This window comes from Salvelinus namaycush, chromosome 33, assembly GCF_016432855.1.
Source record: "Salvelinus namaycush isolate Seneca chromosome 33, SaNama_1.0, whole genome shotgun sequence".
NCBI lineage: Eukaryota > Metazoa > Chordata > Actinopteri > Salmoniformes > Salmonidae > Salvelinus > Salvelinus namaycush.
The window spans coordinates 21468894-21486072 of record NC_052339.1 but is presented as its reverse complement, the minus strand read 5'-3'; the positions used below and the strand labels follow the sequence as shown (position 1 = coordinate 21486072).

General features: G+C 42.8%; 1 protein-coding gene across 1 annotated transcript; it reads left to right on the top strand.

The window, feature by feature from the left end:
* Window positions 1-267: 267 nt before the first annotated feature.
* Window positions 268-14858, top strand: LOC120028095 (eukaryotic translation initiation factor 1A, X-chromosomal). The gene is made up of 7 exons (XM_038973257.1): window positions 268-435; window positions 9865-9948; window positions 12040-12143; window positions 13942-13992; window positions 14100-14181; window positions 14393-14484; window positions 14584-14858. Exons 1-7 carry the CDS (start codon window positions 420-422, stop codon window positions 14587-14589), a joined length of 435 nt encoding a protein of 144 aa, XP_038829185.1. The 5' UTR covers window positions 268-419; the 3' UTR covers window positions 14590-14858.
* Window positions 14859-17179: the final 2321 nt, after the last annotated feature.

Here is a 17179-nt window from a genome sequence, read left to right as displayed (position 1 = left end):
TCCATATATGTTTCCACTGTGTCTGGTCCATTCACATTGCCAAGAAAGTTAGCCCATTCTACATTTACACACATATTTTCAAATGAACATAATACAATTTAAACCTGTACTATTATTGCCTACCGAAACGGATATAATCAAAGAAAGACAGTAGCTAGCTAGCACCAAATTGCATTTAAATAAACTGTGCTGGCATAGTTCCAGTTCTCTTAGTGTTTTGATGTTTCACAATGTGTAAATAAAGCTTTATAATTCTGTAGGAAATGACATGCGCATACCGGTACACCAGCGGTGAATTGGTTTTACGTGAATTCTGTAGGGAGAAATTGGCCCGTTTTTCTTATTCAATATTGTTCATACAACAGTAAGCGACAACACATCACCACGGGACGAAAAGAAGATCTGAGCTGTAAAAAAATATGCCCAAGAACAAAGGTAAAGTGTTAGAATTGCCGTCTTTTCCCGTAATGTGTGGCTATCTCTGTCCGGCATCTCTGACTAGCTACACGCATTGAAAACGTGACACAATTGAATCAAAGACTGTAACCTTCTAGTTTAGCTAGTTAACCAGCATAATGTCTAGTTAACCAGTAACTAGCTAGAGTTCATGTTCAGAAGTAATGTTACGTACAAGCTAGCTAAGTGAAGTTTACAGCAGCCAGCTCGCTATATTGTATTTTTTAAGTGGAGCAAATTAATATCATTCTGTCGTTTAACTAACTAAGTTAGCCGGTTTGCTCATCACTCACGAAACTAACACCGGCATTTAGGTAACGTTATTTATTCAGCTTACAACACCCATTCACACCCCAGTCAACTGGTTACACTTGCCTGAAGAAATTTATCAGGAAGGTTTCAAGTACTGGCTGTAGTAGGCTATATGGCTTATCTGCGGTCTGTATTCCTGTAAAACATCGTCACATGTTGCTATACCACATGCTCCTCTTGTAGATTATGATACAGGGAGAGAGGAATGTGGGGTTCACATCACAGCCTAAAATAGTAAACTCAGCAAAAAAAAGAAACGTCCTCACTGTCAACTGCGTTTATTTTCAGCAAACATAACGTGTAAATATTTGTATGAACATAACAAGATTCAACAACTGAGACATAAACTGAACAAGTTCCACAGACATGTGACTAACAAATTGAATAATGTGTCCCTGAACAAAGAGGGGGTCAAAATCAAAAGTAACAGTCAGTATCTGGTGTGGCCACCAGCTGCATTAAGTACAGCAGTGCATCTCCTCCTCATGGACTGCACAATATTTGCCAGTTATTGCTGTGAGATGTTACCCCACTCTTCCACCAAGGCACCTGCAAGTTCCCGGACATTTCTGTGGGGAATGGCCATAGCCCTCACCCTCCGATCCAACAGGTCCCAGACGTGCTCAATGGGATTGAGATCCGGGCTCTTCGCTGGGCATGGCAGAACACTGACATTCATGTCTTGCAGGAAATCACGCACAGAACAAGCAGTATGACTGGTGGCATTGTCACGCTGGAGGGTCATGTCAAGATGAGCTTGCAGGAAGGGTACCACATGAGGGAGGAGGATGTCTTTCCTGTAACGCACAGCGTTGAGATTGCCTGCAATGACAACAAACTCAGTCCGATGATTCTGTGACACACCGCCCCAGACCATGACGGACCCTCCACCTCCAAATCGATCCCGCTCCAGAGTACAGGCCTCGGTGTAACGCTCATTACTTCGACGATAAACGCGAATCCGACCATCACCCCTGGTGAGACAAAACCGTGACTCGTCAGTGAAGAGCACTTTTTGCCAGTCCTGTCTGGTCCAGCGACGGTGGGTTTGTGCCCATAGGCGACGTTGTTGCTGGTGATGTCTGGTGAGTACCTGCCTTACAACAGGCCTACAAGCCCTCAGTCCAGCCTCTCTGTTTATTGCGGACAGTGTGAGCACTGATGAAGGGATTGTGTGTTCCTGGTGTAACTTGGGCAGTTGTTGTTGCCATCCTGTACCTGTCCCGCAGGTGTGATGTTCGGATGTACCGATCCTGTGCAGGTGTTGTTACACGTGGTCTGCCACTGCGAGGACGACCAGCTGTCCGTCCTGTCTCCCTGTAGTGCCGTCTTAGGCGTCTGACAGTACAGACGTTGCAATTTATTGCCCTGGCCACATCTGCAGTCCTCATGCCTCCTTGCAGCATGCCTAAGGCATGTTCACGCAGATGAGCAGGGACCCTGGGCATCTTTATTTTGGTGTTTTTCAGAGTCATTAGAAAGGCCTCTTTAGTGTCCTACGTTTTTATAACTGTGACCTTAATTGCCTACCGTTTGTAAGCTGTTAGTCTGTTCCACAGGTGCATGTTCATTAATTATTTATTGTTCAATGAACAAGCATTGGAAACAGTGTTTAAACCCTTTACAATGAAGATCTGTGAAGTTACTTGAATTATCTTTGAAAGAAAGGGTCCTGAGAAAGGGAAGTTTCTTTTTTTGCTGAGTTTATTTAGGTTAGCTAGCTATTGGGCTCAATAATCACAGGTCAAGGGGAAACTCAAGACCATTACCTTACATAGCTACTGTAGTTAAATACACTTACAGGGCCTTCAGAAAGTATTCATACCTCTTGACTTATTCCACATTTAGTTGTTACAGCCTGAATTCAAAGTTGATAAAATGTTGCTTTTTTTCTCACCAACTACACACAATACCCCAAAATGACAAAGTGAAAACAACATGTTATTAGAAATGCACATTTATTGAATTTGTTGTTACAGCCTTAAGAATGTCTTTCTGGGTTAGTCTCTGAGCTTTGCACACCTGGATTGTACAATATTTGCACATTTTTCTTCTTAAAATTTTTCAAGCTCTGTCAAGTTGGTTGTTGATCATTGCTAAACAGCCATTTTCAGGTCTTGCAATAGATTTTCAAGACGATTTTTAAATCAAAACTGTAACTAGGCCACTTAGAAACATTCAATAACATTCAATGTCGTCTTGGTAAGCAACTCCAGTGTACATTTGGCCTTGTATTTTAGGTTATTGTCCTGCTGAAAGGTGAATTTGTCTCCCAGTGTCTGTTGGAAAGCAGACTGAACCATGTTATTTTCACATATAGAAAGAACATTTCTTTCAATAAACAGACACTATTGTGGAATAACTACAATGTTGTTTATCTATCCTCAGTTTCTCCTATCGCAGCCATTAAACTCAAACTGTTTGAAAATCACCATTGGCCTCATGGTGAAATCCCTGAGCGGTTTCCTTTTAGAGGTCGACCGATTATGATTTTTCAACGCCGATACCAATTATTGGAGAACCAAAAAAAAGCCGATACCGATTAATCGGCCGATTATTTTTATTTATTTGATGACAATTACAACAATACTGAATGAACACCTTTATTTTAACTTAATATAATACATCAATCAAATCAATTTAGCCTCAAATAAATAATGTTCAATTTGGTTTAAATAATGCAAAAACAAAGTGTTGGAGAAGAAAGTAAAAGTGCAATATGTGCCATGTAAGAAAGCTAACGTTTAAGTTCCTTGCTCAGAACATGAGAACATATGAAAGCTGGTGGTTCCTTTTAACATGAGTCTTCAATATTCCCAGGTAAGAAGTTTTAGGTTGAGGTTATTATAGGACTGTTTCTCTCTATACCATTTGTATTTCATATACCTTTGACTATTGGATGTTCTTATAGGCACTTTAGTATTGCCAGTGTAACAGTATAGCTTCCGTCCCTCTCCTCGCTCCCCTACCTGGGCTCGAACAAGGAACACATCGACAACAGCAACCCTCGAAGCATCGTTACCCATCGCTCCACAAAAGCCTCGGCCCTTGCAGAGCAAGGGGAACAACTACTCCAAGTCTCAGAGCGAGTGATGTTTGAAACGCTATTAGCGCGCACCCCGCTAACTAGCTAGCCATTTCACATCGGTTACACCAGCCTAATCTCGGGAGTTGATTGGCTTGAAGTCATAAACAGCTCAATGCTTGAAGCACAGGGAAGAGCTGCTGGCAAACGCACAAAAGTGCTATTTGAATGAATGCTTACGAGCCTGCTGCTGCCTACCACCGCTCAGTCAGACTACTCTATCAAATATCAAATCATAGACTTAATTATAACATAATAACACACAGAAATACGAGCCTTAGGTCATTAATATGGTCAAATCCGGAAGCTATCATTTCGAAAACAAAACGTTTATTCTTTCAGTGAAATACGGAACCATTCCGTATTTTATCTAAAGGGTGGCATCCATAAGTCTAAATATTCCTGTTACATTGCACAGCCTTCAATGTTATGTCATAATTACGTAAAATTCTGGCAAATTAGTTCACAACGAGCCAGGCGTCCCAAACTGTTGCATATACCCTGACTCTGCGTGCAATGAACGCAAGAGAAGTGACACAATTTCCCTAGTTTAATATTGTCTGCTAACATGAATTTCTTTTAACTAAATATGCATGTTTAAAAATACATACTTCTGTGTATTGATTTTAAGAAAGGCATTGATGTTTATGGTTAGGTACATTCGTGCAACGATTATGCTTTTATCGCAAATGCGCTTTTGTTAAATCATCCCCCGTTTGGCGAAGTTGGCTGTCTTTGTTAGGAAGAAATAGTCGTCACAGTTCGCAACGAGCCAGGCGGCCCAAACTGCTGCATATAGCCTGACTCTGTTGCACAGAACGCAAGAGAAGTGACACAATTTCCCTAGTTAAAATAAATCCATGTTAGCAGGCAATATTAACTAAATATGCAGGTTTAAAAATATATACTTGTGTATTGATTTTAAGAAAGGCGTTGATGTTTATGGTTAGGTACACATTGGTGCAATGACGGTGCTTTTTTCGCGAATGCGCTTGTTAACTCACCCGTTTGGCGAAGTAGGCTATGATTCAATGATAAATTAACAGGCACCGCATCGATTATATGCAACACAGGACAAGCTAGATAAACTAGTAATATCATCAACCATGTATAGTTAACTAGTGATTATGTTAAGATTGATTATTTTTTATAAGATACGTTTAATGCGAGCTAGCACCTGACCTTGGCTCCTTGCTGCACTCGCATAACAGGTAGTCAGCCTGCCACACAGTCTACTCGTGGAGTGCAATGTAATCGGCCATGATCGGTGTCCAAAAATGCTGATTACCGATTGCTATGAAAACTTGAAATTGGCCCTAATTAATTGGCCATTCCGATTAATCGGTCGACCTCTAGTTTCCTTCCTCTCTGGCAACTGAGTTAGGAGGGGCGCCTGTATATTTGTAGTGACTGGGTGTATTGATACACCATCCAAAGTGTCATTAATAACTTCATCATGCTCAAAGGGACATTTCATGTCTGCTTTTTTAAAACCCATCTACCAATAGGTGCCCTTCTTTGCGAGGTATTGGAAAACCTCCCTGGTCTTTGTGGTTGAATCTGTGTTTGAAATTCACTTCTTGACTGAGGGACCTTACAATTATCTGTATGTGTGGGGAACAGAGATGAGGTAGTAATTAAAAGATCATGTTAAACACTATTACACACAGACTCATACAAAGGTCTTCCTCGCCCTCCATTTGGCAAATCAGACCATAATTTTATCTTGCTGATTCCTGCTTACAAGCAAAACTCAAACAGGAAGTACCTGTGACGCACTCAATTCAGAAGTGGTCTGATGAAGCGGATGCTCTGCTACAGGACTGTTTAGCTAGCACAGACTGGAATATGTTTTGGGATTCATCCGATGGCATTGAGGAGTTTGTCACCAGCTTCATTCATTGTTTAAAAAAATTAAATACTATTCAACTTTTATTTAACACTAACGTAAGTTAAGAACAAATTGTTATTTACAATGACGGCCTACCGCTTCGTGATGAGCGGTTACAATGATGGTTGATGCCCCTATTAATAAGTGCATTGACGACGTCGTTCCCATAGTGACCGTATGCACATATCCCAACCAGAAGGCATGTATTACAGGCAACATCTGCACTGAACTAAAGGCTAGCTCAAAGTGGGACACTAACCTTGACGATTATAAGAAATCCTGCTACGCCCTCTGACGAACCATCAAATGGGCAAAGTGTCAGTACAGGACTAAGATTGAATCCTACTGCACTGGCTCCGTCGGATGTGGCAGGGCTTGCAAACTATTACAATCAACAAAGGGAAGCACAGCCACGAGCTGCCCAGTGACGCTAGCATACCAGACGAGCCAAATGCCTTCTATGCTCGTTTCGAGGCAAGCAACACTGAACCATGCGTGAGAGCACCAGCTGTTCTGGACTACTGTGTAATCAAGCTCTCAGTAGCCGATGTGAGTAAGACCTTTAAACAGGTTAACATTCACAAGGCCATAGGGACATACGGATTACCAGGAGGTGTCTAAACTGACTTCTCCCTGACCCAGTCTGTAATACCTACATGTTTGAAGCAGACCACCATAGTCCCTGTGCCAAGAACGCCAAGGTAATCTGTCTAAATGACTAGCGCCCCGTAGCACTCACATCTGTAGCCCTGAAATGCTTTGAAAGGCTGGTCATGGCTCACATCAACACCATCTCAAACACCCTGGACCCACTCCAATTTGCATACTGCCCCAAAAGATCCACAGATAACATTTATATTGCGCTCCACACTGCCCTTTCCCACTTGGACAAAATGAACACGTGAGAATGCTGTTCATTGACCACAGCTCAGCGTTCAACAACATAGTGTCCTCGAAGCTCATCACCAAGCGAGGGTCCCTGGGATTGAACACCTCCCTCTGCAACTGGATCCTGCACTTCCTGATGGGTCGCCCAACAAATCTGCCACGCAGACCCTCAACACGGGGGGCAACTCAGAGATGCGCGCTTAGTCCTCTCCTGTACTCCCTGTTCACCATCAACTGTGTGGCCGTGCGACTCCAACACCATTAAGTTTTCTGACAACACAATGGTGGTGGGCCTGATCACTGACGACAATGACACCGCCTATAGGGAGTAGGTCAGAGACCTGGCAACACCAGTAAGACAAAGGAGCTGATCGTGGAATGTGTTGAGAGCTTCAAGTTCCTCGGGGGCCACCTCACTAACGATCTGTCATGGTCGTGAAGAGGGCACGACAACAGCTCTTCCCCCTCAGTAGGCTGAAAAAATGTGTCCTCAAAGTTCTAAGGCTGCACCATCGAGAGCACCTCTATTGACTGCATCACCGCTTGATATGGCAACTTCTTGGCTTCCTACCGCAAGGTGCTAAAGAGGGTTGTGCGTATGGCCCAGTCCATCACTGTTCTCGAGCTCCCTGTCAATCAGGACCTCTATACCAGGCGGTGTCAGAGGAATGCCCAAAAAATGGTCAGACTTTAGCCGCCAAAGCCTGAGAATGTTCTCCCTGCTACTGCACGGCAAGCCGGTACCAATGCATCAAGTCTGGAACCAACAGGACCCTAAACAGCTTCTAACCCCAAGCCATAAGACTTCTAAAAACTACTGCTAAATAGCTAATCAAATAGCTTCCCGGACTACCTGCATTGACCATTTTTTTTGCACTAACATTCTTGCACTGACTCTATGGACTCACACTGGACTCTACTTACACTGACACCCCAACACATTGATGCGACACACTCACACACTTTCCTACTCACCAAATACGCTGCTGCAACTGTCTTTTCCCCCCACATTTTGTTATGTTACTGTTATTCTGAAAAGGATTAAATAAATAAAAATACTCAGCATACTACACACAGTACCCCATAATGACAAAGCGAAAACAGGTTTAGACATTTGCAAATTTATTCAAAATAAAAAACATACCTTATTAACATACATATTCAGACCCTTTTAATATAAGACTCAATTGAGCTCAGTTGCCTCCATTGATCATCCTTGATGTTTCTACCTTGATTGGAATCCACCTGTGGTAAATTTAATTGATTGTGTTGAGGCACAGATCTGGGGACGGGTACCTAAACATTTCTGAACAGCATTGAAGGTCCAAGAACACAGAAGGGCCTTGGTCAGGGAGGTGACCAAGAACCCGATGGTCACTCTGACAGAGCTCCAGAGTTCCTCTGTGGAGATGGGAGAACCTTCCAGAAGGACAACCATCTCTGCAGCACTCCACCAATTAGGCCTTTATGGTAGAGTGGCCAGACGGAAGCCACTTCTCAGTAAAAGGCACATGACGGCCCACTTGGAGTTTTCCAAAAGGCACCTAAAGGACTCTCAGACCATGAGAAAAAATATTATCTGGTCTGATGAAACCAAGATTGAATGCTTTGACCTGAATGTTAAGAGTCACGTCTGTAGGCAACCTGGCACCATCTCTACAGTGAAGCATGCTGGTGGCATTATCATGCTGTGGGGATGTTTTTCAGCGACAGGGACTGGGAGACTAGCCAGGATCGAGTGAAAAATGAATGGAGCAAAGTATAGAGAGATCCTTGATGGGAACCTGCTCCAGAGTGCTCAGGACCTCAGACTGGGGTGAAGGTTTACCTTCCAACAGGACAACGACCCTAAGCACACAGCCAAGACAACGCAGGAGTGGCTTCGGGACACATCTCTGAATGTCCTTGAGTGGCCCAGCCAGAGCCCGGACTTCAACCCGATCAAACATCTCTGGAGAGACCTGACAATAGCTGTGCATTAACACTCCCCATCCAACCTGACAGAGCTTGAGAGAATCTGCGGAGAAGAATGGGAGAAATTCCCCAAATACATGTGCCAAGCTTGTAGCGTCATACCCAAGAAGACTCGATGCTGTAGTTGCTGCCAAAGGTGCTTCAACAAAGTACTGACTAAAGGGTCTGAATACTTATGTAAATGTATTATTTCAGTTTGTTTGAGCAGAAATGTCTAAACCTGTATTTGCTTTGTCATTTATGGGGTATTGTGTGTAAATTGAGGGGGGGAACTATTTAATCAATTTTAGAATAAAGCTGTAATGTAACAATGTGAAAAGTCAAGGGGTCTGAATACTTTACGAATGCACTGTATATGTACAGTACACAGCTACCTCAATTACCTCGTACTCCTGCACATCGACTCGGTACTGGTACTCCCTGTATATAGCCATGTTATTTTCTACTCCCCGTATATAGATGGCCATGTTATTCACTGTATTTATTCCTCATGCCGCTATTTATTTTGATGCATTTCTTTTTTTACCCCTTTTTTCTCCCCAATTGGTAGTTAGTCTTCTCTCATCGCTGCAACTCCTGTACGGACTCGGGAGTCGAAACACAACCCAACCAAGCCGCACTGCCTCTTGACACAATGCCTACTTAACCTGGAAGCCAGCTACACCAATGTGTCGGAGGAAACACCATACACCTGGCTATCGTGTCAGTGTGCACTGCGCCCGGCCCGCCACAGGAGTTGCTAGTGCACTATGGGACAAGGACATCCCTGCCGGCCAAACCCTCCCCTAACCCGGACGACGCTGGGCCAATTGTGAGCCGCCCCATGGGTCTCCCAGTCGCGGCCAGCTGCGACAGAGCCTGGACTCGAACCCAGAATCTGTAGTGACACAGCTAGCTCTGCATTAGACCACTGCGCCACTCAGGAGGCCTCGTGCCACTATTTCTAGTTTATATCTTGTCTTTAACTCTGCACTGTTGGGGTTGCAAACTTAGACTTAAGACCTTTTCAGCTAAACATTTTCTATTAATTTGTAAAAATGTCTAAAAACATTATTCCACTTTGACGTGTGTGTGTATGCCAGTGACACAATCTACTTTATATTTTTTTCTTTAGGCTATAACACAACAAAATCTGGAAGAAGTCGAGGGCTGTGAATATATTCTGAAGACACTTCATACAGTCTGGATGAGAGTGTCTGCTAAATTACTAAAAGTGGTCTGGTCTGACTGAATTCTTTTCTCTTTGTCCTATCTCCAGGTAAGGGAGGAAAGAATCGTAGACGTGGAAAGAATGAGAACGAGTCAGAGAAGAGAGAGCTGGTGTTCAAAGAGGATGGGCAGGGTGAGTGGAGGGAGGGAGGGAGGGTGATGGGGGAGTACAGGGGTCTCTGCCAGGGCTTGTGTGAGGTGCAGGTTTTTGCTCCAGCAAAGCAGTAACATGGCTGATTCAACTAACCAACTCTTTGTTCAAGACATGATTGGTTGATTAGTTGGTGTGTTACTGCTTTGGCTGGAGAAAAAGCCTGCACCTACACCAGCTCTAAAATAAGACTTGTAAAATAACAACTGCCAGTCTCTTCCCTGTGTAGAATACCTCAACTGCTCCTAACAGTGTTCTAGATTGAATGTGCAGCTCCCTTTTGTCCAGGGTTTTGGATTACAGATAGAACTAGAGCCCTGTTTTAGAGCAGACGTATTGCATTGAGGGTGTAGGCATTCAAACGTAATGATCAGCATGTCTATATTCAGTGGGAGCAGTGTACCCCCCCCTCCTGTGCTGTAGAGTACATAGTTGAAGTCAGAAGCTTAGCAAATACATTTAAACTCAGTTTTTCACAATACCTGACATTTAATCCTAGTAAAAATTCCCTGTTTTAGGTCAGTTAGGATCACCACTTTATTTTAAGAATGTGAAACATCAGAATAATAGTAGAGAATGATTTATTTCAGATTTTATTTCTTTCATCACATTCCCAGTGGGTCAGAAGTTTACATACACTCAATTAGTATTTGGTAGCATTGCCTTTACATTGTTTAACTTGGGTCAAATGTTTCGGGTAGCCTTCCACAAGCTTCACACAATAAGTTGGTTGAATTTTGGCCCATTCCTCCTGTGAGCTGGTGTAACTGAGTCAGGTTTGTAGGCCTCCTTGCTCGCAAACACTTTCTCAGTTCTGCCCAGAAATGTTCTGTGGGATTGAGGTCAGGGCTTTGTGATGGCCACTCCAATACCTTGACTTTGTTTTCCTTAAGCCATTTTGCCACAACTTTGGAAGTATGCTTGGGGTCATTGTCCATTTGGAAGACCCATCTGCGACCAAGCTTTAACTTTCTGACTGATGTCTTGAGATGTTGCTTCAATATATCCACATAATTTTCCTTCCTCATGACCCATCTCTTTTGTGAAGTGCACCAGTCCCTCCTGCAGCAAAGCACCCCCACAACATGATGCTGCCACCCCTGTGCTTCACGGTTGGGATGGTGTTCTTCGGCTTGCAAGCCTCCCCCTTTTTCCTCCAAACATAACGATGGTCATTATGGCCAAACAGTTCTATTTTTGTTTCAACAGGTCAGAGGACATTTCTCCAAGAAGTACGATCTTTGTCCCCATGTGCTTTTGCAAACCGTAGTCTGGCTTCTTTATGGCGGTTTTGGAGCAGTGGCTTCTTCCTTGCTGAGCGGCCTTTCAGGTTATGTCGATATAGGACTCGTTTTACTGTGGATACAGATGCTTTTGTACCTGTTTCCTCCAGCATCTTCACAAGGTCCTTTGCTGTTGTTTTGGGGTTGATTTGCACTTTTCGCACCAAGGTACGTTCATCTCTAGGAGACAGAACGCGTCTCCTTCCTGAGCGGTATGACGGCTGCGTGGTCCCATGGTGTTTATACTTGCGTTCTATTGCTTGTACATATGAACGTGGTACCTTCAGGCTTTTGGAAATTGCTCCCAAGGATGAACCAGACTTGTGGAGGTCTTTCATTTTTTTTCTGAGGTCTTGGCTGATTTCTTTTGATTTTCCCATGATGTCAAGCAAAGAGGCACTGAGTTTGAAGGTAGGCCTTGAAATACATCCACAGGCACACCTACAATTGACTCAAATGATGTCAATTAGCCTATCAGAAGCTTCTAAAGCTAAGACATCATTTTCTGGAATTTTCCAAGCTGTTTAAAGGCACAGTCAACTCAGTGTATGTAAACTTCTGACCCACTGGAATTGTGATACAGTGAAATAATCTGTCTGTAATTAATTGTTGGAAAAATGACTTGTCATGCACAAAGTAGATGTCCTAACCGACTTGCCAAAACTATAGTTTGTTAACAAGAAATGTGTGGAGTGGTTGAAAAACAACCTAAGCGTCTGTAAACTTCCGACTTCAACTGTAGGTTTGTCCCTGTCCTGTGATGTTGAGTCTTTCTCTCTCTCTCCTGTAGAGTATGCTCAGGTGATTAAGATGTTGGGTAATGGGAGGTTGGAAGCCATGTGTTTTGACGGAGTAAAGCGGCTCTGCCACATCCGAGGAAAACTGCGGAAAAAGGTCTCACACACACACACTCCCATCACACTGAAACAGAGGAAACCCTGATGCTGACTCAAAGCTTTTTTCACTATGGACTGTCAACTGTTACACTGTATGGACTCTGTAGTGTATCTAATTAATTTAATTTGTGTTTTCGTTAAGTATTCAGACCCCTTGACCTTTTCTACATTTTACATTACAGCCTTATTCTAAAATTGTATTAAAATAAATAAATAATAATCCTCATCAATCTACACACAATAGCCCATAATGACAAAGCAAAATCAGGTTTAGAAATGTTTGCAAATGTATTACAAATATTAAAAAAATGTATATGACATTCAGACCCTTTACTCAGTACTTTGTTGAAGCACCTTTTTGCAGCGATTATAGCCTCAAGTCTTCTTGGGTATGATGCTACAAGCTTGGCACACCTGTATTTGGGGAGTTTCTCCCATTCTTCTCTGCAGATCCTCTTAAGCTCTCTCAGGTTGAAGGGGAGCGTCACTGCACAGCTGTTGTCAGTTCTCTCCAGAAATGTTTGATCGGGTTCAAGTCCGAGCTCTGGCTGGGCCACTCAAGGACATTCAGAGACTTGTCCCCAAGCCACTCCTGCGTTGTCTTTACTGTGTGCTTAGGGTCATTGTCCTGTTGGAAGGTAAACCTTCGCCCCAGTCTGAGGTCCTGAGCGCCCTGGAGCAGTTTTCCATCAAGGATCTCTCTGTACTTTGCTCTGTTCATCTTTCCCTCGATCCTGACTAGTCTCCCAGCCCCTGCCACTGAAAAACATCCCCACAGCATGATGCTGCCACAACCATGCTTCACCGTAGGGATGGTGCCAGGTTTCCTCCAGACATGACGCTTGGCATTCAGGCCAAAGAGTTCAATCTTGGTTTCATCAGACCAGAGAATCTTGTTTCTCATGGTCTGAGAGTCCTTTAGGTGCCTTTTGGCAAACTCCAAGCGGGCTGTCATGTGCCTTTTACTGAGGAGTGGCTTCCGTCTGGCTACTCTACCATAACGGCCTTATTGGTGGAGTGCTGCAAAGACCTTCCTTCTGGAAGGTTCTCCCATCTCCACAGAGGAACTCTGGAGCTCTGTCAGTGACCACCGGGTTCTTGGTCACCTCCCTGACCAAGGCCCTTCTCCCCCGATTGCTCAGTTTGGCCAGGCGACGAGCTCTAGGAAGAGTCTTCGTGGTTCCAAACTTCTTACATTTAAGAATGATGGAGGCCACTGTGTTTTTGGGGACCTTCAATGCTGCAGAAATGTTTTGGTACCCTTCCCCAGATCTGTGCCTGGACATAATCCTGTCTCTGAGCTCTACAAACTACCTCATGGCTTGGTTTTGGCTCTGACATGCACTGTCAACTGTGGGACCTTTTTATATAAACAGGTGTGTGCCTTTCCAAATCATGTTCAATCAATTGAATTTACCACAGGCGGACTCCAAACAAGTTGTAGAAACATCTCAAGAAGGATCAAAGGAAACAGGATGCACCTGAGCTCAATTTATTTAGTCTCATAGCAAAGGGTCTGAATACTTATGTAACTTTATTATTGTTTCTTATTTTTAGTTTATTAACAAATTCTAAAAACCTGTTTGCTTTGTTATTATGGGGTATTGTGTGTAGATTGAGGGGGAAAATGTATTTAATCAATTTTAGAATAAGGCTAATTTAACAAAATGTGGAAAAAGTCAAGGGGTTTGAATACTTTCCAAATGCACTGTATATTAGCCAAACCTTTAGATTGTTATCCATTCATCTGATTAATTCCTCAAAAACATTTATGTTTCTCTCCTCTGTTCTTTCAGGTGTGGATTAACACGTCAGATATCATCCTGGTGGGATTGAGAGATTACCAGGTGAGATGACCAGCAACATACCACTGCAGTTGTTGTAGGGTGTGAGTCTGCGTTTGTTTGTCACTGTATCATAAAAATAGGTTTGGGTTTCTCTCTCTCCCCTATAGGACAACAAAGCTGATGTGATCCTGAAGTACAATGCAGACGAGGCCAGAAGTCTGAAGGCTTACGGAGAACTGCCGGAGCACGGTGAGTACCAGGAAGAGTAGCTGTCCCTACGGTAATAGCTAATGGGGTTTGGAAGCTAGTTGAGGAAAGGAAGCTAGTTGAAATGATTGAGGCACACAGACCATGACAGCCACTGTTGACTGCTCTTTCTTGCCCAATTTCTGTGTTGTTTTGTTTGCACTTCCCTGTTCTCTCTCTGATACCTCCTCTTTCTGTGTCCTCCCTCTCTTAGCCAAGATCAACGAGACCGACACCTTCGGTCCTGGGGACGATGAAGACATCCAGTTCGATGACATTGGAGATGATGACGAGGACATTGATGATGTAGGTGCTAAATCTATATTTGTATTGCTTTCTGAAAGTTTAAACTTAGAAGTGTGTTTTTAATTCCCCCTCTTCTCCTTTCCCCCTCTCTTCCTTCAGATCTAAGGACCTTCTACCAGAGAGGGTATGGTTCGATTTTCCCCTCCGTGCTGAAAATCAACACATCCGAAAATCAACACAGGACTTCTGTACCCCACACACACACCAAATTTCAAGGAGGTTGACCCTCCCAATTTCTCATTGGTGCCATGACTGCAGCTACTCACAATCTCTTGCGTTATCTTTTTAATGTATTTATATCAATTTCACACAGAGTGGAATTTACTTACAAGTACAGAATCTCTGGATTCGCAATAAAAAGATAAACCATTTTATGTTTGGTCTTGCGGTCTGTATCATTGTAGTTGAAAGTTAACATCGCTCTTTATATTAGTTAGGATGATTTTTATCTATTACGAAACACATTACTCCTGAAGTTGCCTCTGTATCCTTTGGAATGTTTGTTTAATTCGATATTGTATTCCGATGACATTTTGCAATTACAGAACGATTTGTTTGTATTGATCAATGCCTAATTGAAGGCTCTACCGCCCTTCTGTTTTTCAACAGTGTCTGTATTTTTCTATTGTTTCCCCATGTTTGTTTGTTTGTTTGTCTGTCTGTTGGTTTTAGGTTTGTTTTGATCCACTACCAGAGGGATGTCACAAAGCATCACTCGGTTTAAGCAAGGTAATTCAAATAAATGTTTTTAGTTTGGGTTATTTTCCTAAGCTATTCTTGAATATGGGTTGTCTCATCAATTATTCCATGCCTATTTCTAGAAAATATTTACTTATTTTAGAATATTATGGAATGTTATTTATCTGTTATCTCCTTGGTCCTGCTTTGTGACACCTCCCTGTCTGTCAGAGAAAACAGCTAGCTGCTAACTAGCCTGGTGCTCCAGTGTTGCGCAGGTTGGAATTTGTTATGAATCTTGCACTGCATTGGTCGCTAGCTGGCCCAGCCACAAAGTCCTAACCCTAATGCCTGACTCAAACCTTCAATTAAGACCAAAAAGCACTGTTTTGTTTTCATACATTTTTATGATATAGACAATTTTTACTTTGCACTTGGTTCATTTAGTGCAGGGATGGGCAACTCCAGTCCTCGGCGGCCGGAGTGGTGTCACAATTTTTCTGATTAAACTAATTGGCTGATTAAACTAATTGCATTCTAAACTGAAGATCATGATTAGATGATTTATTGGAGTCAGGTATTTTAGCTGTGACATAGTGGAAATCGCTCAGTTCTACCTCCAGGGCAAGATTCATGACAATCAACGTCAACCTGTGTCTGTTGCTGCCCTAGTCAATTCCTCTGTTCCTTTACTGTCATGCCTAAGATGTTGCCAACTCCTCTATGGATGCCAAGCCTTGCATGACAACACATACAGTATATGGGACCAGCCTAGATAAATATCACTGGACTGTGTCTGTCTTGAACACCACTGCCAGTGCTTGTGTGCTGAGCTATAATGTACTATGATGTCTGATGGCTCACTATAGGGATTTCCAATAAATAACTTAATTCCATGGGCTTGACATGATCTTTTTGAAGTTGCATTTCATACAAAGTTAGGGCGGCGCACAAATGGCCCAGTGTCGTCAGGGTTAGGAGAGGGTTTGGCCTTAATTGTAAATAAGAATTTGTTCTTAACTGACTTGCCTAGTTAAATAAAGAAAAGGTCTTCCCTGAGAAAGATAGTAACCTGTGCTTGTATGTATCAACCAGGCGGTGGTGCCACATTCAAACCTTATATAAACCTTATCCACATGGTTATTACATTAATAATATTACACAATGAAGTAGTAATACAAAGATGTTTCTGTAATACAGGTTTGTTTTTTCGATTTGAACATTTTTGTTGGTCTTTATATTTGTAAAGTTTGTATGTAGCATATGGAGATGTGTGAAAATGACTCCTCAGCCAGAAGTGTCCCCCACTTGTGCAGCGGAATAGCTGGCTTTTGGCATGGCACGACTGGTAAAATGCTTCAGGAGGGCATTCACTTGAGCTAGTAAAGCAGAGGTCCTGGGTGGTATGGGGGGTGATAAGAGACTTAATAAAGCCTAGGCCACCGTGTGGCTGCCTTACTAATGTCTGCGTGACGCCTGTATGTAGCGTCAACTAACATGTCGTCATATCAACACTTTACTAACGTCTGCATGACGCATGCGTGTTAATGATAGTCAGAAGGTGCATAGTGGATATTTATATTAATTAAATCTCAACCATAAATGTTAGAAACTTAGTTTTTCCCGTGCAAGCCGACATTCCGAAGTGGCCTCCGAGTATAGCCTATGGCTTGTGTATTTCCTGTTATCGCTAATGGCCTAGAAAAGATTGTCCAATCTATAGGTAATCTGTCTTTCCTTCAACACCTCATGGTTGTTATCTTATCTCACTGTAGATCTACATGTTAGCCAATCACAGACTGTGTTGTTACCTGTTCCCAGTAGCTTACATCAGACAACCAATAAGAGTTGTGTCTGCGACTTTCAGTCGAATAGAGGAGTTCATAGGCTTTCCCAGAAGGTCCTTGCTATTCTGCATTCTTGGGATGTCCCTACCTCTATCAAGTGTAAATGTAAAATGGTAAAGTTTAGGGTTCAGGGTAAGTAAGTCCCAAGGAATCCGGATAGCAGTGACCGT

What these genes read in the sequence shown, in the direction of transcription:
- LOC120028095 (XM_038973257.1), top strand. An exon ending in GTTCAAAGAGGATGGGCAGG is followed by an intron (nt 9,949 to 12,039) that starts GTGAGTGGAGGG and finishes TCTCTCCTGTAG; the next exon opens with AGTATGCTCAGGTGATTAAG. An exon ending in GAGGAAAACTGCGGAAAAAG is followed by an intron (nt 12,144 to 13,941) that starts GTCTCACACACA and finishes CTGTTCTTTCAG; the next exon opens with GTGTGGATTAACACGTCAGA.